This window comes from Vigna angularis, chromosome 7 (genome assembly GCF_016808095.1).
Source record: "Vigna angularis cultivar LongXiaoDou No.4 chromosome 7, ASM1680809v1, whole genome shotgun sequence".
In the NCBI taxonomy this organism is placed as follows: domain Eukaryota; kingdom Viridiplantae; phylum Streptophyta; class Magnoliopsida; order Fabales; family Fabaceae; genus Vigna; species Vigna angularis.
In genome coordinates, this window is record NC_068976.1 from 15,067,609 (window position 1) to 15,094,935 (window position 27,327).

General features: G+C 30.1%; 3 protein-coding genes across 3 annotated transcripts; 1 reads left to right on the plus strand and 2 right to left on the minus strand.

The window, feature by feature from the left end:
- Window positions 1-497: 497 nt before the first annotated feature.
- LOC108337157 (transcription factor MYB44) lies at window positions 498-1,672 on the minus strand. The gene has a single exon (XM_017573620.2). It carries the CDS (start codon window positions 1,582-1,584, stop codon window positions 721-723), a length of 864 nt encoding a protein of 287 aa, XP_017429109.2. The 5' UTR covers window positions 1,585-1,672; the 3' UTR covers window positions 498-720.
- A 17,244-nt stretch (window positions 1,673-18,916) lies between these two features.
- Window positions 18,917-20,134, plus strand: LOC108337526 (probable carbohydrate esterase At4g34215). Its single transcript, XM_017574075.2, has 2 exons — window positions 18,917-19,678; window positions 19,754-20,134. Exons 1-2 carry the CDS (start codon window positions 19,100-19,102, stop codon window positions 20,009-20,011), a joined length of 837 nt encoding a protein of 278 aa, XP_017429564.1. The 5' UTR covers window positions 18,917-19,099; the 3' UTR covers window positions 20,012-20,134.
- Window positions 20,135-25,166: 5,032 nt separating this feature from the next.
- LOC108336256 (probable isoaspartyl peptidase/L-asparaginase 2) lies at window positions 25,167-27,106 on the minus strand. The gene is made up of 4 exons (XM_017572641.2): window positions 26,731-27,106; window positions 26,325-26,558; window positions 25,979-26,065; window positions 25,167-25,870 (listed from the first exon to the last, which is right to left on the minus strand). Exons 1-4 carry the CDS (start codon window positions 26,890-26,892, stop codon window positions 25,373-25,375), a joined length of 981 nt encoding a protein of 326 aa, XP_017428130.1. The 5' UTR covers window positions 26,893-27,106; the 3' UTR covers window positions 25,167-25,372.
- Between the last annotated feature and the right edge of the window lie 221 nt (window positions 27,107-27,327).

Sequence of the window (27,327 nt, forward strand, 5' to 3'; positions counted from 1 at the left end):
AAATAATTTATTGAAAAGGTAGTTTTCTTTATAAAATTCTGTTCCCTTCTTCTACAAATTTCATTTGTATTTATTTGTAATCATATGTGTAATGGTTGTTTTGGTGGTGTGAAACAAAGGTTTGGTATATGATTGAAATATGTTAGAAGTGAGATATTTGGATGATGAGTGTGGAGTTGAAATTGAGGAGTGAATGTGCGGTGTTTTTCACATGCCTCAATTTGGTTGGCATCACTCAATCACTTGCCCAACAAGTTTCCACCGCAAAACAAAATATTCCAACCGGACCCACTTCTGTCAATCATACATCCCACCCTTCTGATCTTCCTTCGATTTGAAGAACACAGACAAAAACGGTTCTGTCCTTTCTGTCCTCCTCCATCACCAACTCTCATACTTTTTTTTAAGGTTTCTCTTTCATTCTCTTCATCACTATTCAACCACACACACAAAAACCATTCTCACTATTATCATCTCATAAAAAATAACCAAAAATATTTTATCAGAAAAGCACTCTTCCATTTTTTTTCTTTTTAAGTTCTGTACAGTGCCAAAATTATTACTAATTTTTACCCTTAAGCAAAGGGAAACTAGAATTTACTTCAACTACAAAATAAAATAAAATTCTCTTTTTCACTCACTTTTCTCTACCCTGTGATTCACAGTTCATGTCCTCTGGCCTGTTCTGATAATTCAAAGACACCATTTCTTTCCTTTCCTTCACTTGATGTTGCTGATTCCCATGCGCTTCACCACCGCTTTTCCAATGACTTCCGTCTGTATTCTCAAACCATTCTTCACCTCCATCCCTGACATGTAACTCCTCACTTCCTTCCTTATCATTTCTTGCATCACCCTCAAAAACTCCGGATTGAACAATTGCTTTCTACGCTCTTCCACCGTGGACACCGCTGAAGGAGGAGGAGGTGGAGAAGGCTGTGCCGGAGATGCTGGCCGCTGTACAGGCTCCGAGCTTAACCCAGGAAGACATAAACTCCGCTGTATAGATTCCGAGTTTAACCCAGGAAGACATAAACTCAGTGACGTGGCTGGATCGGAGAGTGAAGAAGCGGCTTCCATGAGATTGGGCCTGCAGAAGGCCGAGGCAGAAGGAGTCGACAGAGCCGGCTTGCCCGGATCGCTTAAATCGGACCCAGATGGACTGCTCGGGTTTAAATAACCCGCGCTGACACTGGCAGATCTTTTTAGGGGTGAACGATCCGTTGCATCGAGACCAAGGGCGGAGCATTTTCTCTTGAGAGTGGAGTTCCAGTGATTTTTGACGGCGTTATCAGTGCGGCTATTGAGTAAACGTGCTATGGTGGCCCACTTATTACCGAACCTACTGTGCGCCCTGACAATAACATCGTCCTCTTCCGGCGTGAAAGCGCGGTGCTCCACTTCCGGCGAAAGCTGGTTGCACCATCGTAGCCGGCACGATTTGCCGGATCGACCAGGAATAGACTTGCTTATCATCGTCCAGTTTCTCGGCCCAAGAGCCTGCACCAACCTCTGCAGCGCCTCGTCCTCCTCCGGGCTCCATGGGCCCTTGATCCGATCCATGTCTCTGCTTCCGGTTGCCATGCTAGCAGAGTTTAATCATAAAAACAAAATAAAGAAAATATCAAAATTGAAATTTATGAGAGATGTGTTGTGTGGTTTGTGAGAAGAAGGGTGGGGTTTGGGGGAGAAATAGAAAATGCAAAAGGGATAAGGATGACCGGTTGGGCCGGTTGATGTGACCGGTTGGGGCGGTTGGCAAAGCAGTTACTTACAGCTGGCAAACTAACACGCGTGGGAGTTGGAGACTCTTTACAGTTACACGTATGATCACGCTATCGGTGCTGGCTGGTGTTTTCTGTAAAATTATTAACTAATTAACTAAACTAATCTTCCTTCTTCCTTTCTACACTCAATCTCAATTAGATATCCAGAATAAATCGTCTTATTGACTAAGACGGTTGAACAGCTGCGCATTCTAAATTCGCTCTGACCAAAACGGTAATCTCGAATTCCAACTGAACCATTTTTGGTTGTAAAACAGGCTTGAATTAATCATTATTAATTAATAAAATATGATATATATTTATTTTAAATTTTAAAAATACTGTTGAGCTGAATTTTTAAATTAAGGTAAATCTACAAATTATTTCGGGAATCAGATTATATATTTAATTCTTTAAACCTAACGGCTTTCGCTCAAATATAACTACTGACCGTTACGGATATTGTCTTCCAAATCTAAAATTAAACCATGATTGACTGCAAATTAGAGTTGTTTTGTGTCGATAAAATAATATTTATGGACTGTTTATTTTAATTAGAAGTTCAATTTTTTTTAAGAAATAGTTATTATTTAATGGATTTTTTAATTAATTTTAGTGGTTTAAAATTAACTGTAAATTTATCTAGGTTGATTAAATTAGATAAGCCTAACTTTTTATTTGAAGAGTCTTGTTTTTTTTATATATATAAAATTTGAGGTGAACAATAAAAGTATGTGCTTAAAAATATGAGTTTAGTTGTATATATTTACCACTTGAATTTTTAAAAGAATATTAATATTATTCATTTTATTTATATTTAATATTTACTTTACTTTAAAATATTTTACACATTTATGGTGAATAATAATGGTACCTTGCGAATGTAGACTAAGTTACAGAAGTATTGGATCTGAGATCCTAAACCCATTTATTATCATCTCAAATTTATATTCTATTATCTTTATCTTTCGAGAATTGGACTCATAAACAGGAATTTAACTGATATTAAAAAATCTTGATAACTAATAAAACCATAACGGTTATAACAATAACCTAGAATTCGTATAACTATCAACCAATTCGAATTTTAAAAACAGAATTCATTTTTCAATTAATTCATTTAGTTGATATTTATAGAGTATTTCATGTTAACATGCACCATTTAATATATTTATGCTTCAATGTTAATTAAACAACATGTTTAAAACATTAAATTTTTATATTAACTATAAGTAATATTCAGTTTTATAAATCAAATACAAAAACAAATATGAAAATATAAATATATGTTATTTTGTCATGTCAAGTTTTATTAAGTATTATTGAAAAAATTATTATTTACTAAATATCCGGTATTACTTTTTTTAGTTACATAATATTTTCCACTTTCTGTTTGTTAATTTCTTACCATATAATTAAGCTCACAAGAATCTTTAAAATACTACCTATAATCTCAATTACACATTTTTTTTCCCATATATAACATGGTTTACACGGTTCAGAAAGAAAAAAAAAACTACAATTTTATCAAATTAAATCATTAATTATTTTCACTATTTTTTTTTAATATAATTGATGTTGATCTTTTCAACTACCGAAAATATATTAAAAACATCTTTCAGTTACAAAACATATAGAGATAAAATAAAAAAGAAAAAGAGTAAAACATTTGATAGGAAATGATTTTTTACTTGAATCAATAATTCGAATTGTTATATTTGTTCATGGTCTTCTTAACTTCTTACTCATATAATATGTTTATATAATTGTATCTTAAATATATTTTAAACTTAATTTTTTTTAAAACAAACACTCCAATCTTTGGATGAATAAACTGTTTGATGAATTAAATAATAAAATTTTATATTCTGTTTATAAATTTTTCTATTCTTTATTTATTTAAAAGTTATCTTTTCTAAAATTATGATTTTATAAATTTCAATTTTATTATTATATCTATTTCCCTATTATAATAACGACAAAAATAATCTTTATTATAATCATTAAAAGAAATTAGGTATAAAATAAATAATATAATTATTAAAAGAAGCGATATTTAAAACATTTTTTCCCACTTTATCCTAGGTAGTTAATTAAATTTAAAAAAAAATAATTATACCATTTAAAAAGTAAAATAATAAAATAATTCATATTGATAAAGATATATATAATTTTATTATACATAGTTAAATAAATTTAAAAATAATTATAAAATTTAGAGATGAAAAGATAAAATAATTTACATTGATAAAAGTAAAATTAGAAAATGTGACATGAGACAGTTATTAGATAATTACAAAATTATCTTTCTTTATTAATAGGTTTTATGATTACTGTAAATCATATAATTTAAGTACCGTTAATCATTTTTTTTATTATTCGTATATTTATCCATTAGAATAAAAAAAATTAAAAGTAAAATGAAAAAGAAAAACAACCAAAATAAAATGTTTTAAAAATAAAATAATAAATAAATAATCGCAACATCTTAAAAATAAAAGAGAAAAAGACATGTTTAGCCTTTTTAATAAATTAGGTAAGTCTCACTTTTTATTTGAAGAGTTTTACTTTTGTTTATATAAAATTTGAGGTGAAGAATAAAAGTATGTGTATAAAATTTGGTTAATCAACCTAAAGGAAACATCTAACAAAGTAAATCATTAATTGAATAACAAAATTTGGTTACAATAACCTCTCCTAGTATTTTTTTTCTTTAATATTAAATTCATGTTGATTAAGTAAGTAATTTTTAGGAAGTATGAGTTTTTTTATTGTCTTGAAAATATTATTTTACCTGTATATATTTCCCACTTGAATTTTTTCAATGAATTCATCCTAATATAACCTAAATTACTCTATGGAGTTATGTGAGATCCAAAACAATTAAGTTAACAACTAAACTTAATTTATATTAAATTTAAGTTTAATGTAAATAAAATGTTAATTATATTATATATATGATTATTATCTCTTTCTTTCAAATATTTAAGATATATAGAAAAATTATTCATACTCACAGTATTCATTTAGTATAATATCAGCATGTATGAAATAAAATAATAAATAAACGTGTATAACTTACCAATCTTAACGAAGATATTTATATAAATGTTAATTATGTTTCTGTTTTTTAACTCTTAAAAAAAATAGAATTAATGTATTTTTAAATTTAATTTAATTTAGTCTTAAACTTTAAAAATAAATATATATTTAATCATTTAATTATGTAACATCCCAAAAATACAGTATAAAATCATATACGAGAATAATCACATATTAACAATACTACAGATCAGTTCTACACTTAACAAGATACGATTATGCCCGAACGGCCTTACAAAACAGCAGAGAAATTAAAACCGTACCCTAGCTACCACTAGACCGAACGGTTTACAAAATACACTATTACCGAACGGTCTTTCAAAAGATAAAGCCAAAAACAGACCGAACGTTCCTAAGGTTCGGCCTTCACTTCCGCCTCTTCCAATACTTCTTCCAGCAGCTCTTCTCATTCTGCTCACATCCACACAGATGATCATTGCAACAGGACAACAACCGAACGTACAACACAGACAAAAATGAAAAACATGGTAAGCTTATGTAATTCAATTAATTCAATAACCACATACAACGTTCATAATTAAGTCAACAACACCCAATTCATCATTCATGCGTAAGGTATACAAAGAACGACCACTTGACTCTGACTGTCCAGACTGTATGAATCTTGTGTAGCTACGACGTTCGTGCACCCGGGTGATGTAGTAACTGGGATACCCTCAACAATTGCCACCCGAGGTTAATGCGTTCCGTCCAAGTTAACCTTATGGACTAGGACCTCCTGCAATTCCCACACATGACTTACTCCTCTCTACTTGAGAATGAGTAATCATGGAATATCAAGATAAACGCCCGCTAACCTTTGCCCACATTCATACTTTACAAATCAATAACCACTTTCTGAGATATTCCTCCCTGGAATACTCGTTCATAACAAAACTATTTCATTCACATCACATCTCAAATTCTCTCATACTTTATCATCAATATATATTCAACTGAAATAAGATCACACTTCCTCATCATATCACAAGTACAATTGGAATAACACTTCTTAGAAATTAACATGACTGAGTGCTACTTATCCACTTCAATAAACAGACCCCTAAGAATTCAAACCGGACGCCATGAAGCCTAGGCCGAGTACTAATACTTTAGGCCGAACACCTTTTAAAGACCAACATTGTTCAACACTCAATACTAATACTGATGAGAAATTATGAAATAACGAACGCTATCAAGTTTGGCTGAAGACTCTTATTCTAAAAACGGTAATAATAGATTATTGAAAACGAGACCCAACGCTTGGTTTAAGACCGAGCCCTGTAGAAATCGTACACTATTGAACGAACGCTAGTCCAAGACCAAGTACTTATCAGGAACGAGCGCTACTGAGATCGAACGCTTAGTCCGAAACTGAGAACTAATAAACTTACATAACATGAATGAATATATATATATATATATATATATATATATATATAAAATTGCGCCATACTTATTTTTAATGAAAAATAAAGATAACGTCTACTATTTTAAGTAGTATAGAATACATTAACTAATCTGTTTAGGAAAACCTAAGGAATGACTACACTTATGCCGAACACTCATTTACATATATCTAATATTATAACACGATATTCCTTAACGAAATTCTTTATAGAGGAAGAGCTTAGTATGGACGAACGCTCAAAAGAAAATTGAACGGTTAATACTAACTCTCGGTCATAGTTTACCTAATCCTATATAGTATTGCAGAAAAACCCTTAGATAATATCCCTAAAGCATGAGAAATCAGTTAAGACCAAACACTTCCAAGAAGAACCGAACGCTCGCTAATGACGCTCGACCATACTACCATCTTTACTCATAATACTATAATTTGAAGATCAAACCCTATCTCAACTCAGTTCACAACATATATCAGTCATCCATTGACACAATCAAACAAACAGTACACACATATTTCATACTCATCAAATAATCAAACAACGTATCATGCAGACATACCAACGTTCAAAACAAGAATCTTAATCAAATTATATAAGTTTCTCTTACCTCTATGCGTAACCGAACGCTCAACGATGCAGAATAGAGCTCCCCACTACCAAAAACTTAACGTTCGATAGTCACGTTTTAGGAATACTAAACCAAACAGAAAACCAGAAACGCTCAGAATAATACGACTCGCTCAGGCGACCAGGAATAGAGGTTTGCATGCGAGAATAAACGAACGTGGTAAAGAGAAAGGAACTCACCGGCTTAGAACCACCAACCGATCGGTTTAAACGAAAGCTCTTGACGTCGGGAGTGTTCAAACGGTGTCTGAGAGGTGATCGGAAGAAGAAAATGTGAGATTTTCTTAGAGAGAAGGTGGAGATTTTAGAGAGAAGGAAGAGAAAACGTTTTCAGTAATTTGGAGAAGAAGGAAAACATGCAGAAAAGTGACACAACATTTGAAATTTGGCATTAAGTACTGCTGTCACCCAAAATCGAACGACCACTCTCCTGCAGCCACCTGTTTTTCATTAACTGAAACGCTCACTCACTCCTTGGCACATGAATCCCATTACTTAGAGTTTTTAGTGGGTTTTTAAGGGTCTAACATAATTTAACATTAAACGATTAAATAAACCTTTAAAATTTGGTCATTTAGTTCAATGTTAGCTAAAAAATATTAATAAAGTTAACAACAAATTTAGTTAAAAAACTAAATTCATATATTTTTAAAGTGTAATAATTAACAAAATTTGATCCTTTAATTCAATGTTAATTGAGAAACATTAAATAAATTTAACAAGTTTGATTAAAAAAAACTAAATTCATCTATATAGAAAACAAACATAAATAAAATTTTAAAAAATAAACTAATTCTATTTTTTACTTAAAAATAATAATAAAGAAACAAAAGAAATATTTAACTTTTTATAAGTAATATCCAATTCTATAAATCAATCACAATAACAAATATGAAAATGTAAATATATTTTATTTTATCTTATACAGTTTTATTAAGTATTATTAAAAAATTATTACTTTGTAAATATTTAGTATTGTTTCATTTGAATAAAAAAAATTTAGTTACATATATTTTCCATTTTCTCTATTAATTTTTTACTTCTTCCAATATTTATTACGCTCACAAAAATCTTCACTTTCTCGTTATAAACTCAGTTACATTTTTTTTTTCATATTAATTTCTTATTTAACTTAAGTAACTTATTTCCTTTTATTTTTCTTTAATTTTTTTAAAAAACTCTTTTTTTTATACCATTTGCATTTTTTTCTCTACAATTCAATTCATTTGATACTCACTAAGTTTATTGAGATTCAAAAATGCTTTTTTTCTCTCAACATGGACAAAAATAAAAAAAGAATCACAACCAAAATAACATGTTTCAAAAACAAAATAATAAATAAAATATCACAAAATCTTAAAAATAAAAGAGAAAAGACATATTTAACCTAATTATATAATATAATCTTTAATTAATAATATTAAAATAATATTTTCTTAAAATTATTATTATTATACCAGGTAAAAGTTTATAAAGAATTTAATTGATATGATAAGCAGAAAGTTTCACTTTATATAATTTAAAAAAGTTAGAACTTGTAGCATAATATTTATTCTTTTTAAAACAAAATATTTCTTTTTTTCTACCTTATTATATTGACACTGTATGGAGAATGAATAATAACATGTGTTTAAAAAAACATTCCTTTCTAAATATTTAAATTTATGTGAATAAAAAAATTTAATTTTCTTTTTAATTGATTTTGTACTTAAAATTATATAATTTGAATAGTCTCCTACCAAATTTCTCCTACAGTTTTATTAAAAAAAATTAAAAATATTTTGTACAAATGGACAAAATAACAAGAATATTAATTCTAAATTTGAAGTTATTAATTCTAAATTTGAACAAACGAAAATAGAATAATGTTTTCTTCATAAGCAAAACATCAAATGAAAATTGTTCAAACTTATATTTCAAACTTATATTTTAAACTTGAAGCATAATCATATGTGAAAGAGACAAACTAAAGGAGTAAGTATAATCTTAAATAAAATAATTCTTTCCAATTTCATATCATAAATAATATTTCAAACTCATTAATATGATTAAAAAAATTATAATTAGCCATTTGAAATTATTAACTTTTTCACAAAAATATCAAAATCAATGTTTTTCACTTGTACATGTTTTAATTAAAATACTTTCCATACTTCAATAGCAATTTTATTATGCCAAATTATGTTATAAATATCATTACACAAAATACTTAAAATATATAACATATCTTTGTCAATTTTAAAAGTACAAGGTGATAAAATATCAATTAATATAATAGAAACCATCAATTTTAAAAATCACATAAAATATATCATAGCGTTGTCATGAAAACATTCTTCCTCTCCACATGTCCATAGGGCAAAACAAATGTCCATATAACAAAACAAAATTACATGTTATTATTTTCCAATATATAATTTCTCATTGATCAAGAATAGCGAAATATATATAAATTTTATAAACACTAACATTTACCGAAAATACTTTTATATAAATTATTGTGTTTATTACTCGTAAAAACATTAGTAACATAAAAATTTATTTATTTATTTATTTTTAAAATTATTTTAAATTTTTTAAAAGTTTAAACCTCAATAAAACACATCCCAAATTAATATTTTGTCCACATATTTTTTATAGAAAAACACTCCACATATTTTAAAAGTTAAAAACCGAAAGAAAATTGCTGTATTTTTTTTAAGTCTGAAAATATAAATTTTTCAATCTCAATGTTAAATATTATTATTCTGTAAAAATTAAAACAATATTTATTTTAAAGAAAGACCTATGGAATCAATCTTTCAAAAAATAAATATATTATTTTAAAAATAAAAATAATAAAAAAGAAAGAGAGTTGAGAAAGGAAAAGATGAATTATGAGGTGTGTGAGAAAAGGACAAAGTGAAGTACATGGAGATCAACGCTTATATTGCCGCGTCAGCAAACTCCAGCCTGTCATAACTCTAAAGTCACACACTTCTAACGGCTTTCTTTCCCATACCACTTACCTAGTCTAAACCTAATTCCATTTAATACAAATTTTAACCAAAATTCAAATCTAATACAATAATATCACTCATCAATCCAGCAGTATTAATTGAATACAAGAATAATAAATAAGAATATGGATTAAATTAGATTATGCAACTTTTGTGGGTCAATAATTCTACATAAAATTTAATTTTATTTATTGGTTGATAAGATTGAATTAAAAAATTTATAAGAAAAGGTAAAGGGAGTAAAAGAAAATCTTATATCAGATACACATCATACAACAACTACAGCTGTACATGAATAAGCAACTGTCACAAACAACAAACTCAACAAGTCTCGTCACCCAAAATTAATATTCATCATAAACGAAAAAAAAATAGTGTTATTATTATTATTATTTTGTAATTTTTAAGGAAATAATACATGGGTTTAGAGAAATGTCTCAATATATACCTGCAAACGAAAGAACAAGTGTCATTTGATTAGGATGTTTGTGGGGACAACCAAACCGGTACAAAAGAAAAACTCAACTTGCAGCCTTTAAAACATTGTCGTGTAATAAATAAAAATGGAAAAAGAAATAAAAATATATGTTTAAAGTGTGTATTATTTGAAATAAATAAATTGTGAAGTAAACCTTTATTCAACGCGAAACAGCTGTCTCTAACCTTCACTCATACCTTTTAAATTTTGCACGTGACATAAATCAGATCACTTTTTAAATAATAAGTAAAATAAAATAAAAAATAGGTTAGATCAGATGCATGCGTATGTCCTTTGTCTGTACTATTTTGTTCCTTCTCCTTCAAACAAATTATGCGCCTCACGTGACCCTTATCCCAAATGACTCGTATTTCATAAATATATTTATGTACGAAAGTTAAATTACAAAATCTAAACACTCTTGCTTTTTCTATTTTTAATTGCAATAATTATATTAACATAATTATTCTTTAACATTAAGTAATATTTTATTTGTTAAAATATAATAAAATCTTCTTAGTTATAACTGAGACTACTTGAGTAAAAATTATGGCACGTGGCTTCGAATTCAATCGTGCATTATTAAGATAATATTTTATTTTAAAAGGTTTAATATTTATTTTTGTCTTTTGTTAGGTTTGTTTAAAGTAATCTATATTTTTTCTTTAGCTGTTTACAAATGGCTTATGTTTTGTAAAAACGGTTTAAACTAATCTTTTTTGCTTACGACGTTAAAATGCTAACGATAAAATTATCCTTGGCCAAAACTGAAAAAGTTGTCCATTTTTTCATTACGTGATACGCTGAAATCAATTGAAGTGTAAATTTTAAAAAGAAAACTTAATGACGTGAAAAAGTTATAATAGGTGGTTAAATGAAATTACCTAAGTTAAAATTAATTTGCGATTTGAGGTTGAAAAATCTATTGAAATTGGTGTTGAAATTGAGTTTGTGGTTCTTCATCTTACCTATTCCTTTTGCTAGTTTCAATTCTTCGTGTTTGATTAGAATTAATTATGGAAGTTACTTTGACTCTATAATATACAAAGTTGATTGTTTGTTATTATCATGATATTATATTAATCTATTTCTTGCATAATATCATAATCAGAGCTTCACAATTTCACTTTAGCCAGGAAGAGACATTTACAATTTTAATTAGGGAGAATTACAAAAGGTTTGTTTCAGAGCTTCAAGTTCTTCCCCAATTTTTCCTAATATGTATAACCTAATAATATAATAGAAGAACAATTAAATTTCTTTAAATCAATTAAGAAAAAAAGAGAATAAGGTTCAACACATAGAGGTGGTGCTAGACCTGATCAACGGCGACGACGCAGTCTCTGTTGTGCTTCTGTTTCGATTTGCAGGTTGGGATGAAGGTTGTTGTAGAGGAGATGATGGACAAAATTGGGTGGCCGATGTTCGGGTTATATGGTTCACGATTTTGATTTCTTGCGATGTTGGGGTTTTCACAATTTTAGGGTTCGCAGATTTGCAAGTTATGGTGGGAAGATATTTCAATGGCTGATGTAAGGATTGAATGAGGTTTTGTGGTAAGCTTCGCGGTTGAACGGAGGCGCTCACGGTGGCTTCGCGAATCAGTGGTGGAATGAAGGATAAGTTGCGATGAGTGAGTGAGGTTGCGATGGCAGGATGAAGACTATTGTGATGGAGGTTGCGGTGTGGCTCGATATTCACTATGGCTGGTTAATGGTGATGAAGGTTACAGTGATTGCAGAAGGAGAAGTGTGATGAAACTTATAGTTTTGGGTGGGAAAGGGACTGCCACGTGGCAGTCCCTCATTGGCTGAGCTTGCTACACAATCACTAATTTGACAACTCATTCAGTTTTGGTTAGGAGGCAGTTTTGTCGTTAAGCAAAAAAGACTAACGTAAATCGTTTTTACAAAATATGAGACGTTTGTGAACTTTTGAAAAAAGGTATGACCACTTTGAATAAACCTAACAAACCGATGGACCAAAATAAGTATTAAACTTTTTAAAAATAATGTCTCGCTCTTACATATTAATCTGACTTTTTCTCTCATTCATCTATCTTATTATTATCTTTTTCAAAAATAATTTTTTTGCCCCTTCTTTGAACCATTAAGAAAAAAAATTCTGAGTGAGAAATAATTAAATGAATTAAGCTTGATCAATTAATTTGTCATTTTAATGAAAGTTCCTTTCAGTTTATAAATCTTTTTGTCTCACGTTTTACAAATTTTTATATGAAAATTTTAAGGTCTTATAATCTTTATCAAAAATAAAAAAGGTATTTTATAACTTCATTGAGCATCCGAGCGGGAAAGTCATCCCAACACATGAAATGTCTCTAATTTAAAGTTTTATTTTAGTTAATTTATTGTATTCAACCTTTTAAATTTTACAATAATTAAGACGATGAGGAATTTCAGAAATTTTTAGAAAAGTTTGTGCAAGTGTAAACCGAATGAAAGTGAGAGTTTGGTGTCGGATGAGTTCGCCTATGAACCCCGGCCAAACTCATCGAGTAGGTGAAGGGCGAGTTTACGCATTAACTCCTGCCACTTGGTTCAAAGAATGAAAGATAGAGGGTAGTGTATGATGACTTCACCCATGAACTCCTGCCAACCTCGTCAAGACGGTAAAGGACGAGTTCGTCCATGAACTTTTGTCGCTTGACTCAAAGAACAAAAGAGAGATGTTGGTGTAGGATGATTCATATGTGAACCCTTTCCAACCTCATCGAATCAATGAAAGATGAGTTCACCCATGAACCCTTACCACTCAGTCCAAAGAATGAAAGAGAAAGGTTGGAGTAGGATGAATTCACCTATGAACCCCTGCCAACCTGATCAAGCCAATGAAAGAGAGTTCATTCGTGAACCCATGTGCCCAAAGAAAGAGCAAGGATTATAGTTCATCCCCGAACTCCTATCGCTCAGCCCAAAGAAAGAGGAAGCAAGAGAGTTCATTGATGAACTTCTTCCTGTCAGCCAACAATTAAAAGGGGTTATCAATGAGCAAGTTCACCCAAGAACTTCGTATAACCTCATGAATAAGGATAACCACGGATCGCGTCGGATATGGATAGACCCGTAAAAAAAATTCACCTGCAACCTGTCCACTATCCGCACGGATATCCTTTTAGAAAATATTTGTGGGTATCTAAAAAAAATATATCTTATAAATTTTTAAAATAAAATTTGAATAAAATTACAAAAAAATATATATAATATAATATAAATTAAAATTTAATTTTAGTTAAGATTAATCTGCTAAAATAGAAATTAATTTTAATTTTAATTAAATTTAACTTAATAAAATACAAATTAAATTTTATTTTTATTTTTTGTGAATAACAAATACTCGCGAGTACGGATAATATAATACCTACACCCGACCCATTTATAAACGGGTACTAAAATACCCACTACCTGCGGTTAATAAATACTTGCATGTACCAACTATCTGTCGCAAATTTTATATGCATATACTTGCAGACACAAAACTTTTTGTCATCTCTACTCGTAACTAGTAACAGACACAATTCATTTGTGGCTTAATAGCCTATTTTGTCCACAGTTTTGCTGAATAATATCAATTGAGTTCCTCATTTTAAAAGTGTTTGAAATTGGTCCTCACTTATTAAATTTTGCGTCAACGTCATCCCTTCCGTTAAATAGAAACAAACAGCGTCAATGGATTGATGATCTCGCAACAGATAGTTCTTACGTGTCATTATTTAGTTATGTGTGTGCTGACTTGTTATTTAATTAGAGGTTGAGGTGGATATTAACAAATTGAGTGTTTGAAATTGCGGGAAAATTGAGTTAGGAAACCACCACCGTTAGACCCAAAGCTGATAAAAACCAAGCGGTCAAAGATGCGAGCTCAAGAAACCCAAACTCAAATCAACACGAAGAGTCAAAACCCCAGACCCAAATTCAAAATCGAAGACCTCACCTTCTTAAATCTCAAAACAAAAAAGAGGATCAGAAGGTCCAATTTAAGCCTTGAATCAACGTAGAAGAAATAATCTCAACCCAAGAGAGAAATCAGGAAAGAAACCCAAAATTTGAAAGCCATAACCTCCAAATTCCCAATTTAAGAAACCGTAAATTCAATCCGAATTCGAAATCCCCATTTCAAACCCTGACTAAAACAAAACGAGACCAAAACTTGCAAGGAAGAAACAACCCACGTTCCGAAATGAGAAACAAGGTCAGGAACCCTAAATTGCAAGAATGGGATCGCGATTCACTTCGCTGTCGTCGCCGATACCCCTCGCAACGGGTCACTGCTGTCGTCGCCAGTCACCATCAAATAGAGACCCTCGCCGCATCTTCGCCTTCCCAAACAACCAGGATCACAACTCTTCTCTCAACGTCACACCGCGAGTCTCTGGCTAGGATTCCGCACTATTGAGCTACAAACCGAAAACCCTCTTCTCCAAGGTTGGATGATCCGCGAGTAATACACATAGACATGAGGAACACAACTAATTTGGGTTTGCTTGCTCGAGCTAAATGGCAGAGAGAAGAAATTAGGAAGAGAACCTCTGAATATGGTTTGTTGAGAGGAACCAACAATAAGGAAAACAAATTGGTGCTTCCTCTCTTTGCAAGGCCAAACCAGAACTACTGGGAAAGGGGGAAGAAGAGAGTTGCTTTCCTAGCCAACCTCTCACACGAGACAAAGAGAAAGGGAACAAAGCATCTCTATTACGGCAGCCCAATAATGACACATAAGTACTATCTGTTGTCAAATCATCAATCCATTAACACTGTTTGTTTCTATTTAACGAAGGGGATAACGTTGATACAAAATTTAATAAATAAAAATGAATTTCAAATGCTTTTAAAACAAGAAATTGAATTGATATCATAAAAAAATGAAAACAAAATAGGTGAACTCCTCGCCCAACGAGGCATCACTACATAATCGTTCAAGCGCTCGACCTATCGTATATTATTTTGTTTTATGTTTACGTCTGCAAAGATTCACGAGATGAGGTTGGATTTATAAGTTTTAAATTTGTTTTTCCGTATGAATAATAAAAACTAAATTTTATTGTCTTGTTGACATGACTGAGATGCGTTTCACATACTAACATCAAAAAAATCTCATTCATCACACACTAACATAAACAAAAATTAAAATTATTAAAACAAAACAATAAAAGTCATTTTTTTTAATTAGATCAAAATTGAATATGTGTTGTATTTGTCTTTTTCTTCTTTACAAAAGCCACTGCTAAAGCATGAACTTTAGTGGGTAATCTTTATCATTTATGTTCATTCTATAACGCAACAAGTTAATCAAAATAAAATTGTTTGAATATTTCTAAATTAAATTGTAATAAAAAACTTTTTTTTTATCCGAATTTTTAGTAGGTCACTAGTGTATTTCCACTAAGAAAACATGTTTATTACCAGATTACACAGACTCACAAATCAACTTGAACATTCTTTTATAAAAAAAAGGCAAAGACATCACGATTTTACTTAATTTTCTTCAAGTATAATATTTAAATACAAGTAAGTGTAAAAATAATTTTTAAATAGACTAGTAACGATAAAAAAAATAACTACAAACTTACAAGCTAGGTGAAGTAACTAATAAAACAATTAAATATTAATAAAATCAGTTTGTATCATTAGTCAAATTAGCTTACGAACTAGTCAAATTCATTCTAAGATATACGTTGATTTCTGAAATATACTCTTCATCTCCATTTTATACGTATATTTGATTTCATGTTTTAAATAACATGAATGTTTGCGTACATTTTTATATATACAAATACATCATCCTTTTGGTTTAAGGAAGGATATGGTTCTTTGGGTTTATGTAGGCCAATCCATAGTTCGGAGCTGAGATCAGATCTTTTTCTAGGAGAAGGAGATGGTCTGAGTTACTGTCAGAGATTTTCAGTATTACTCTCTGAAGAAGTGTATCCTGTAGATTTCATGCTGATGATTCCAATAGTGAATTGTGAGTACGATTATATGGATTAATTAACATAGTTTTTTAACATATGAATAAGGTTGGTTTATGTTTAGTTCCTAAAACATTTTTTTAGTTTTTTTATGCTTATAACATTCAAAATTATCGTTTTTAGATTAAATATGTTCTTTATTTCTAAATTATTAAAAAATATATATTTTGTTTGTAAATTAAATTATAAAGCATTCCAAGTTGTATTATAAAAAAAAATTGTCGAACATGCTCTTGAATGCAAGTTATATTATAGACTTTTATGAAACTTCATTTGTGATATGGAAAACCTTTTACTCTATTATGGAAAATATTTTACAAGATTTTAATAATTAAATTAAATATTTTATAATCTAGTTTAAAGATAAAATATATTTTTTATAAAAAAAACATATTTAACTCTTATTTTTACTTTATTTATCATGAACAAATTTTTAGATTTGTTTTCTATTCTCTTTTTGTTTTCATTCCTTTAATTTTTTCTTTTAACTTTAGACACTTTTTAAAGATAAGTAAATCATTTTTTTTAATTATTTCATTTGAGATGCATATTATGACGTGGCGATGACATTATATTAGGTGTTACGTACAATGATTACACGATCCTTCGGTTAGACACGGACTAGCCTATGATCTGGTCATCAAGAGCCCAAAGCTGTAGGGCCCAAGTCTTCTTGGGCCCAAAAACTTAAGAAAGTATATGCATTTGTTCAATAACTTTTTCTATATATTATTTGTTATTTTAATAAATTGATAGAAATTATTCTCTCTCGTTTTTTAGTTTGTTTTTATTATATTCGTAAATTCATGAAATAAATGTTCAAACATCAATAATATGGATGTACAATAATAGATTTAGACGGGTTACTTCTTTTTAAGATAGAAATACAAGTCAAAACTCAGTTTATTAAGGAATTGAAATAAAAATTAATTATATATTAATTATATGAATAAAGTATATGTTAGATTTGATATAAAGCAAGAATAATTTATTGAAAAATACACTATAATGTATATTTGATGTATAATGTATATAAAATAATAATTTAATTAATGTTTAGGTATAATATAAATTATATTTAAAAAAGTTATTAAAATTACGTATAACTCTTTTAAATTTTATTTTATTTTTTATAAATTATGAATAATAATAAAACAATTCAATAAAATTATACAAAAATATTATACTTATATAGCTACTTTTATAGTATAAATAAAGCTAGGTAAGGAATTGAAATAATATTTAATATCTTTAAAACATGAAAGACTAATTATTTAATTCACTGTTTTGATAAATAATATAATTTATATTTTTCACAATAACTATAAATATAGATACATATCATATAATAGATAAATATAACTTGGATAAAGTTAAATAATAATTCAAGGATAATTAATAAATTACCTAAAGATAACAAGGATTATAAAAAAAACAAATTACTACAAAATTTTAAATAAAAATAGATAAAAATAGAAGTCAAATTAACACGTCTAAGTTTTTTACATTATTATTGGATAATGGTGTAACATCAAAAACTTCTACAATATAGAAAGGAAATTGTAGTATTGAGTTAAGACAAGATTACTTTAAAAATATGAAGCAATAGTAGTTACGAAGAACAATAAATTTCAAAAACCTAAATTAATTAAACATTAAATCAGATAACAAGAAAGTTAGATTTTTATATTTTAATTTTTCAACCTAGTTCGACAAAAAGTTGTAGTGGATGAATTTTGACTTACTTTAACACTGTAGTCACTTTAACAAAAAGTGTCAACTCTTGTTTTAAAAGAAAAAAAAAATACCTTTATAAAGAGAAAATCAGAGCCTAGTCAGTTCATAATAACAAAACTAATTCATTCCTTGATAATAATGTTAGTTAATTTGGATTTGTAAAGAGTAATTCTTTTTTATTGTGAAGTTATTCCCATATTTAGCCTGAATAATGCAAAGTTCAAGTGGATCTTAAATTGATGGGTTTCTTTGCATTTGGCCAATAGAATACGAACATAGAATCAACTACTATAATTTTAACATAAATAAATCATATAATTTTTAAATTATAACAAAACTAAATTTGCGTCTGAATAGCATAAGTATTCATCCAAAATAAATTATATATATTTATTTACCTTCCCTTGTCACAGGTAAAGAAAAAGAAGAAGATAAAATTGTCATAAGACTATGGGTGCAGGAAAAAAAAAGAAGAAAAAGGTGATGGAGGAAAGAAACAGCCCAACAAAAGGCCCAGCCCAAATCAAAGCGTTGTAACCAGAAAAGCACACAATAGTTAGAAGTTTATGACTCGCATATATTTTATTGGTGGCTTAATACTCTCCTAGCGACATCTAACTTCATAAGAAAATTAACTTGGCCTGTGAGATGGAAGATGAAGAAACACACAACAGTAACACGGGATCTGATACGATGTATATTTTTGTCTTGCTTCCGAAAAAAAAAAAAAAAAACCTCAATTAATAAGGCTAAGATTTGACATTAAAATAAGACATCAATTAAGGAGACGTTAATTGCACGCATTATCTGTTTCCGGAGACATCAAATAATTTTCCGATGCTTACATTATGTTGATTGAATGATGGTTGCTTAGTTCCCGGCGGGTCCCACAGGAAGCACGCGAGCAACCTAATTGGTAGTGTGTGTGAGTCATAACTCAGTGATTCTATAATAAGTTGATAAAATGGTGAAACGGTGGATCCATTATTGTTGTAATGGATTTGAATTTGATGTGTGTTTTATTAGGGTTTATGTGGGTTATGGAAGGTGTGCGGGGTGGGTTAGGGGCAGTTTCGAGGGACATTTTTGTGCTGGCGGGACAGAGCAACATGGCTGGACGAGGTGGCGTTGTTGGGGGGAAATGGGACGGGAAAGTGCCGGCGGAGTGCGGGCCAAGCCCATGGGTTTGGCGGCTGAGTGCGGAGCTGGAGTGGGAGGAGGCCCGGGAGCCTCTGCATGCGGACATTGATGTGACGAAGACGTGTGGGGTTGGGCCTGGGATGGCGTTTGCGAACGAGGTTCTGAGAGGTGGTGGTGGGCCTGTGGGCCTGGTGCCTTGCGCGGTGGGTGGGACGAAGATCGGAGAGTGGAGTCGTGGGTCGCGGCTGTATGATGAGTTGGTGAAACGTGTGAAGCGTGCGATGGGTTTGGGCCGGATCCGTGGTCTGCTTTGGTATCAGGGAGAGAGTGACACGGTAAGAGAAAAAGACAGTGAGTCATACAAAGATAAGATGGAGAGGTTGATTGTGGACCTTCGATTAGATCTTGAACTCCCATCTCTTCTGGTTATCCAGGTACTTTTGATTCATCTTTTCCATTATAGTTATTATTAGTTAGTGTTTGTAATAGTCCCACATCGGTAAGTTCAGGTAGCACTGGCATCAGGGGAGGGAAAGTTTGTAGAGAATGTGAGGCGTGCTCAAATGGAGATGAAAATGGCGAATGTTGAATGTGTGGATGCTAAGGGACTGAGTCTAAACGCGGATAAACTTCACCTAACCACTACGGCTCAGGTTCATTTGGGCATTAAGTTAGCACATGCCTATCTTAATTCCACCACCTACCGTAACCAAATTCATCCTACACAATCTTATCAGCCTCGCTATGCATTTTTTCCTACTTCCTAATTGCTAAACAAACCCCCAAAACTACACTCTCACCACCTTTTCATTTCCCCCATTTATACTTCACTCTTCAGTCTTATCATGTATTTTATGTTACATAATTATTATATTATAATATTTTAGATATATTACATAATTAATTATTATATCCCATTTTTAAATTTTGTATATATATAATGAGAATCTGTGGAAATTAAACTAGATAGATTTTAAACTTTTTTTGTAAACCACGTCAAAATTTAATGTTAATAAATAGTAAAACCAAAGTTTTAATATAATAAATAATAAAAAACTTATTAAGATATTTTTTATTTTACTTTCTCTCCCTTTGTCTTTTGTTTTACTTATGTTACATTTGTGTTATTCTTACACTCTTTAGCATGTTCTTTTCTATTTTTTCAAACACAAAGTTAAACACATTAATTATTTCTTCTTTCATTTCTCAATTGTTTTGTTCATTGTAAAGTATAAAGAGTAACTTTCTAGTCCTACTCGATATTAAAATACTAGCCTCGTATTTTTTTTATCTAATGAGAATTTTGTATAGTATTTTGTGTTAATTATTGTATGTTTTTTGTGAATTTAAATGTGTCTTAATTATCGTAATTTTTTTAATAATTATGTCTTTCAATATTTAATTAGATTTTAATAGTTTGTTTTAGTCTGATTTTTTAGAAATAGATATATTTATGAAAATAAAAAAATATATTCAATTTTTAAATGTGATAAAAGAGAAGAAAGTTACAACTTACACTTTAATATGTAAACAACACAAATTCAAATTTTTTACATATTTAACTAATGATCTAATTATTTATTTTTGTTTTATTAACGAATATGATTGACTATATAAATTTTGAATGCATTATTTCGACTCTCTTAAAATTATTAGTTAAAATATATAATTAATTATATCGTAATATATTAAAAATATAATAGAATCTCATATTAAATTATTATATCATAAGTTATTATAGGTATATATATTTCTCTTTTGATTTTCTTTTCCTCCGTAATGAATATATATATATATATATATATATATATATATATATATATATATATAATGAATGTGACAAGGGAGGACAGAGTAGCCCACTCTGGGCTGGACCGTGCAATAACTTGGTTATTTATATACTTTAGAAATTAGCAAGTTGTTCTGATAATCACAGATTGGACCATATAAAAACGCTCTTCTTTATCACATAATTGTCAAAAACAGGCTGTGCTGGAGCCTTGTCAGCTACACTGTCACCATTTAAAATATCGACACTTTTCTATTTTTAATTATTTTGTGCTCGCATTTCAAATTTTATCCCATACTTTATAATTCATTTTATATTATCTTCAGGTTTTTGGTAAAACAATGTATTACTAATTTAAGAAGTATGAGTTTAAGTATTAAACTAAATAAAAATAAAAAGTTTAAACAGTTTTTCATAATTTCATATCATTTTAAATTTGAGTTAAAAATTATATGAATCCATTATGTGAGTTTGATTTTACCTTACTCTTACTCTCTCGAGAGAAATTGATAGAAATCTAAGTATAACTAAAAAGTTTAACAACACAAGTAAAAGGTAGATTCCTAAATTTATTGCATTTTAATAAAATAAATAAAATATTCTAAATAAAAATTTAATTACTCTGTTGATTTTTATTTTTAAGATTCTAACTAAAAATACCAATTACAAATATAAATTCCATTAACTAATTAGCAATTAGAAAATAGAAGAATATTAATGATAACCTAATTTAAACGTACATATAAAAAATGAAAGAGAAAACAAAGTATTACACTATTTTTATACCATGAGGACAATAGTGATTAAATAAAAAATAAATTAATGAACAAGTTCATAATTAGCTAACATAAACAAGATCATAATGCAGGTATGGTGGCATACGTATCACTATCACACCCTCATTAAATCATTAATGAATATCAGTTACTCAATCACATTAAGCAACTAAAACTTTGTTAAATATTCTGTAATATGATATATATGATAATAAGGTGAATAATTTTTATCTTTTTAGTATTTTTTTCTATTATATTTAATCATTTGATATCATTTAAGAGCGATGTCTAAGAAAATTTAAATATTGTTTCCTTTTTTATCTTTTTAAACATTTTTTAAAAATAAAACTGTGACAAAATTTTACATTTGAATAATATACATTAGACATAATAATCTTTCTAATAATGAATGTCTATATGAATAGTAAAATAAACATAATTAAGAGAATAAATAAATAATGTCAATTATGGTGGTGATTATGGCATGAAAAAAAATAGAATAGTTTCAACAATGAAAATGTAGCTTTTGGTGGGGATTATGCTGCGACAAGCAATCTTCAATCTATGAATGACACATCAGCAATCAGACACCAATTAGGATAAGAGAATTACTACTACCACAATTTTCAATCTGCATAATAATTAAATTGAAATTCTATTTTTTTTTTCAAATATACATTCTAGATAATGCCAATCTACAGTGAGAAAAAAACTTCAAATCCTTAGCAACTCATTTTGTTATGTAAGTATTCTGTAATGTAAGATTAATTTATTTCTACAAAATTAGTTTATGAAATAGAATTTACGTCTACTTTTATATTCAATATAAACAATTTTATTCTAACACATTTTTCAACAAATATTTTGAGGTAATCATAAAATAATAAAAATGCAAAACTTTCATTTTTGAATTTCTACTAAGAAAGACATTAGAATATAATGATACTACCTTTAACTTAAATATTTTATACGATAAACTTATAGTTTTCCCTTCTTATATATTATTATAGTTATTTTTACATAAAGTTTCAAACTCAATTAATTTCAAGGCTTTTTAATTAAACCACACAACACGAAAAAGTGCTTCTATGTGAAGACAAACTAAATCAAATTAAAGATTCAAACACGTGCTTTAACAATAGCGATTTTATATCTATAGATGGGACTATACAATTTACTTTTAGAAGCCTTTACTATAATTTAATCAAAAGTTATTTTTTACGAAAACACAATCAATACAATTCGATAAAAATTATTTTTTTTATAAAAAGGATGCTGCCATAGATCTCGTTTGGCTAATACGACACCAAACTTTCCGTCGTTCAATCACTTTGCAAGGGTCGTCAATGTTATTTAAATAATACTTAACTAGCTTCTCATTTTTTAATTGCATAAAATGGAGACATAACTTTTATTTTGTTTTTTTTATCACTATAATTTTTTTTAGGCATTGTTATAAGAAAATACATATAAATCAACATGGTGTGACATGGTTCTTTAAACATGTGATCGTGATTTCAGATTGCATTATGTAAGTATAGTTGAGAGATATATTTTCAATAGTACGATTACAATTAATATTCCATTAAAAAGTTTACGGAATAAAAATGTTAATAAATTTAAAAGTAGTATTAATTGTCCAAAAATTTAAACAATCAATTACATCAAACCTATTAGCTTAATTGGTGATACAGTTTTGTGGTTTAAATCCAAACTTATAGACAAATTTATGAAATACGTAACATCATTCTTGTTGTATATTAGTGTCATTTAGTGCATAAAATTGATGTACAAGTTTCATAAGGCCCACTTAACTATAACTATAAATAGATAAGATCACAAAATATTGATACTCCATCTTTCTTTATATAATTTTTTTTAAAAAAAATTCCTTCTAATTATACCCTCATTTTTCTTTTATAATGCATTGAAAATTGTCTCAACATTAAATAAAAGAGAAAAACTAAAAGGTATAGTAGATAATTTAATTAAAATTACCTTAAAAATAGAAAAAAACAAACATCTTTCTTAATTTTCATAAAAAAGTATTATATAGGAACAGAGGAAGAAAATATTATGTATTTGAAATTGCAATCATTATATTTTGTTTTACTTAAGATTTTTTCTTATATAAATAGGTGTAAATTATATTTAATCATTAGAAGTGATTGTTATTGGTAGAATGTTAAGCAAATAATAAGAGCCAAATTTCTGAAAAAGAAATGAAGAATAGAATTTGAGATGGTTTGATAGAATATATAGGCATCACATAATTATATATCTATACAAGCTCCTAATTATGTCACATTAGTTTTGGCTAGACTGAAAGGGGAAACAATTATTCGGCATCATTCATTCAACCAGTGCTTTATTTTCTACACACTGTATAAGCATATAAAATTTACAACTCAACCATAATAAATAAATTTTCAAAGTAATTATTGTAAAAAAAAACTGGTTTACACTACTTTTTTTTACCATTAATTAAATTTTAACCCTTTTAGTTTTCGTTAAGCTGAATGAAACTTACTTTACTTCTCTTCCCTTGTATTTCGGTGGTCCAAAACTAGCTACGAATGTGGTGATTTTAAATCACTGTACTCTGTCATTTTCCTGGGAATATAAATAGTACCATGTGTTATGTTCTTTTTTGCACACAAAACCTTGTCGCACGTTCAATCATCATCTCCTTATAACACCAACGACACTATTTTTTTTTTAGTTTACTTTTCCTTGGTACAACACCAGCCAGTACTATATTATTTTCTTGTCACCCTATTTATACGCCTTAAGATTTTTACACTGAAACAATGATACACAACACTCACGTTCCAAAGAATGCTGCAAAAGTGAGAACGCATTAAATAAAAAAGATATATACAGATATAGTAAAATAGATATAGAAATATATTATTTATATAGTAAAAAAGCATGGTACATAATATTTTTGTTAATTATATACAAATACTTATCTAGTATGTTCTGTTTTTCCTGTCACATCGAGTCACCATGTATCATACATCTCTTTCTTCCTTAGTTGTCAAATGCATCGTTTTCCATTTGAATTTTTTCTCCAAAGCAACTTTGATGTTACAGTGTACTACTAACCAAGATCACACAGCAAAATCCAAGAAAAGAAACACTTCAAAAACAAGAGGGTCCACTCTTGTTTCTTATTATAATGTCGACAAGTGAGAAGACTAGTGGCAAGTAACAGCCATTTGAAGACACCGTTCATGGATGGTGCTTCTGGTGAGGGACTCCATTCACGTAGGTATTTTATATACATAATATAGCTATTGTAAATAAAATATAGTCATAGTTAGTAACTATGAAGAGAAAAGCTGCACGGCTGTATTTAAGGTCTACCATGAATTTTTTTCTATTTTATTTCAGCAGAAGACAGACGAGTTACTACTATTATTTCACATTTTTTTTTCTAATTTTTAGAAAAAAGACTAATCATAATCAGCTGAATCCGGCACCACTAAGAGACCTTAAACTCTAACTTGATATCGTAGAAGTAAAATAGTTGCATCAAAACAACCATGGTGAAACTGAGTTTATTCCCAAATTGCAACCTCCATGAAACCATCTTCAGTGGCACAAGCCCTGAACATGCCATTGCAATTGAACCCACAAGCCACTTCTCCGGTGTTGGAAACTGCAATGAGCCCAGCTTTTCCTTCATCGAGACGGTGCTTGATCACAAAATCAACGGCATCATGAAGCTTCAAGTTTTTGTATTCCATCACCGCTGCCACCTCACGCGCCAGAGTGCCACGTATGATGGCCTCGCCCTCACCCGTGCACGAAACCCCACACAACTCGCAAGCGTAGGTCCCAGCGCCGATCAGCGGCGAGTCACCGATTCGACCGGTCATTTTGTTCATCAGTCCACCGGTTGACGTCGCCGCCGCACACCGCCCCTCCCGGTCCACCACTACGCAGCCAACGGTCTCCGGCGCGTACACGCTTATCGGGAGTCCATTCATCTGCAGTGGACTCTCCACACCGGATCCACATGTCTCGTATCCCGAGTTCGGAATTCGGTAATCAAACTGCAATCATCAACATTATCACCACACGTGGCGCAAATTTAGCGCAACATTCGTAAATGAAATAAAAGATCCGTGATTAATTAGTACTAGGAGTAACTGATTACGTACCAGGATTGTGTTGGCTTCCTTTGCCAGCTTCAGCATGCCCACATTGTCAGGTGTGACAAAGTATTCGTTGTCCACAACCTCCACCCCCTATCAAAATATTCATAAATTTTCACTTTCACCAATACAATTAAAATGCATCACGTGAAAAATGGTAGGTGCAAACTGAAAGTAAACAAAAAAAGCAGATCTTTTTGAAAAATAAAATAAAATAAATTGAACGTGAAATGCTAATTAATATTATTAATTTGAAATAAAACAAATGCTACTATTGTCATTACGGCAAATGAGAAGAAAGGCAAAAGCGAAGTTTGTTTTGTTTTGGTTTAGTTTAGAAGAAAACATGAACCTGTTGCCTGGCGAATTCTTCAGCGCCAGAGAAGGCGATGTATGAATGTGGGGATTTGTCCATAACTAAACGAGCCAGCGAAATGGGGTTCTTCACGGTCGTAAGACCCGAAACGGCACCGCAGCGCCGTTTCGGCCCATCCATGATGCTAGCCTCCATCTCTACCGTTCCTTTTTCCGTCAGGGCAGATCCACGGCCCGAATTGAAGAGCGGATCCGTTTCCAACTCCCTCACCTGTCACACAAATCACACTCTTCTCAAATCTAAGAAAAAAAACAACTAAATTATTATTATTATTATTATTTGCGGAATATAAAAAGAGCAAAACGAAAGAACTAAGCCATGCACGTTGAGTTTGCATTTTGGAGATAGCTTATAATGTTTGTAAGAGGTTGTCGATATGTACCACAAGTTCGACAACATCGATGGCGGGAACATTGGAACGCAGAGAAGAGATTCCAAGATTGAGACAGCGAGTGAGAAGTTGTTTCGCCTCTTCCTGGCGCTCGAGTGGGAGATTAGGGTCCACACCGGCGCCACCATGCACAGCAATTGCCCAACCTCCCATTTTCTTTTTCTCACTGCTCTACCCTGACTTTCTCTCTCTGGATTTCTGAGCCTGCGAAAACCTAAGCCTTCTAATGTGCTTTTATAGGCAACCTCGGACTTCAAAATTTTATGTGTTGGAAATGAATTTTGGATTCCATAAGAAGGGTTTGGTTTCGAACCTCGCCGCCGGATCTTTAGGGTGGGTAGACAGATTCCCAGTTGTGTTACGCTTTTGGTTCTCCGTTACGTTCCGTTATTTTCTTATATGGGATTTCCCCCTTATTTTGGCTCTGTTTATTTTTGGAAAATTTTGCTCCTGCCACGAATAATTATACAGTGTGCTATTTTTTAACACTATCACCTCTACCTAATATATATACCCAATTACGGTAGGTTTTTATTTTGATACTGTTCTTTTAAGTATCTTTATATTTAGGGGATGAAAAATTAACTC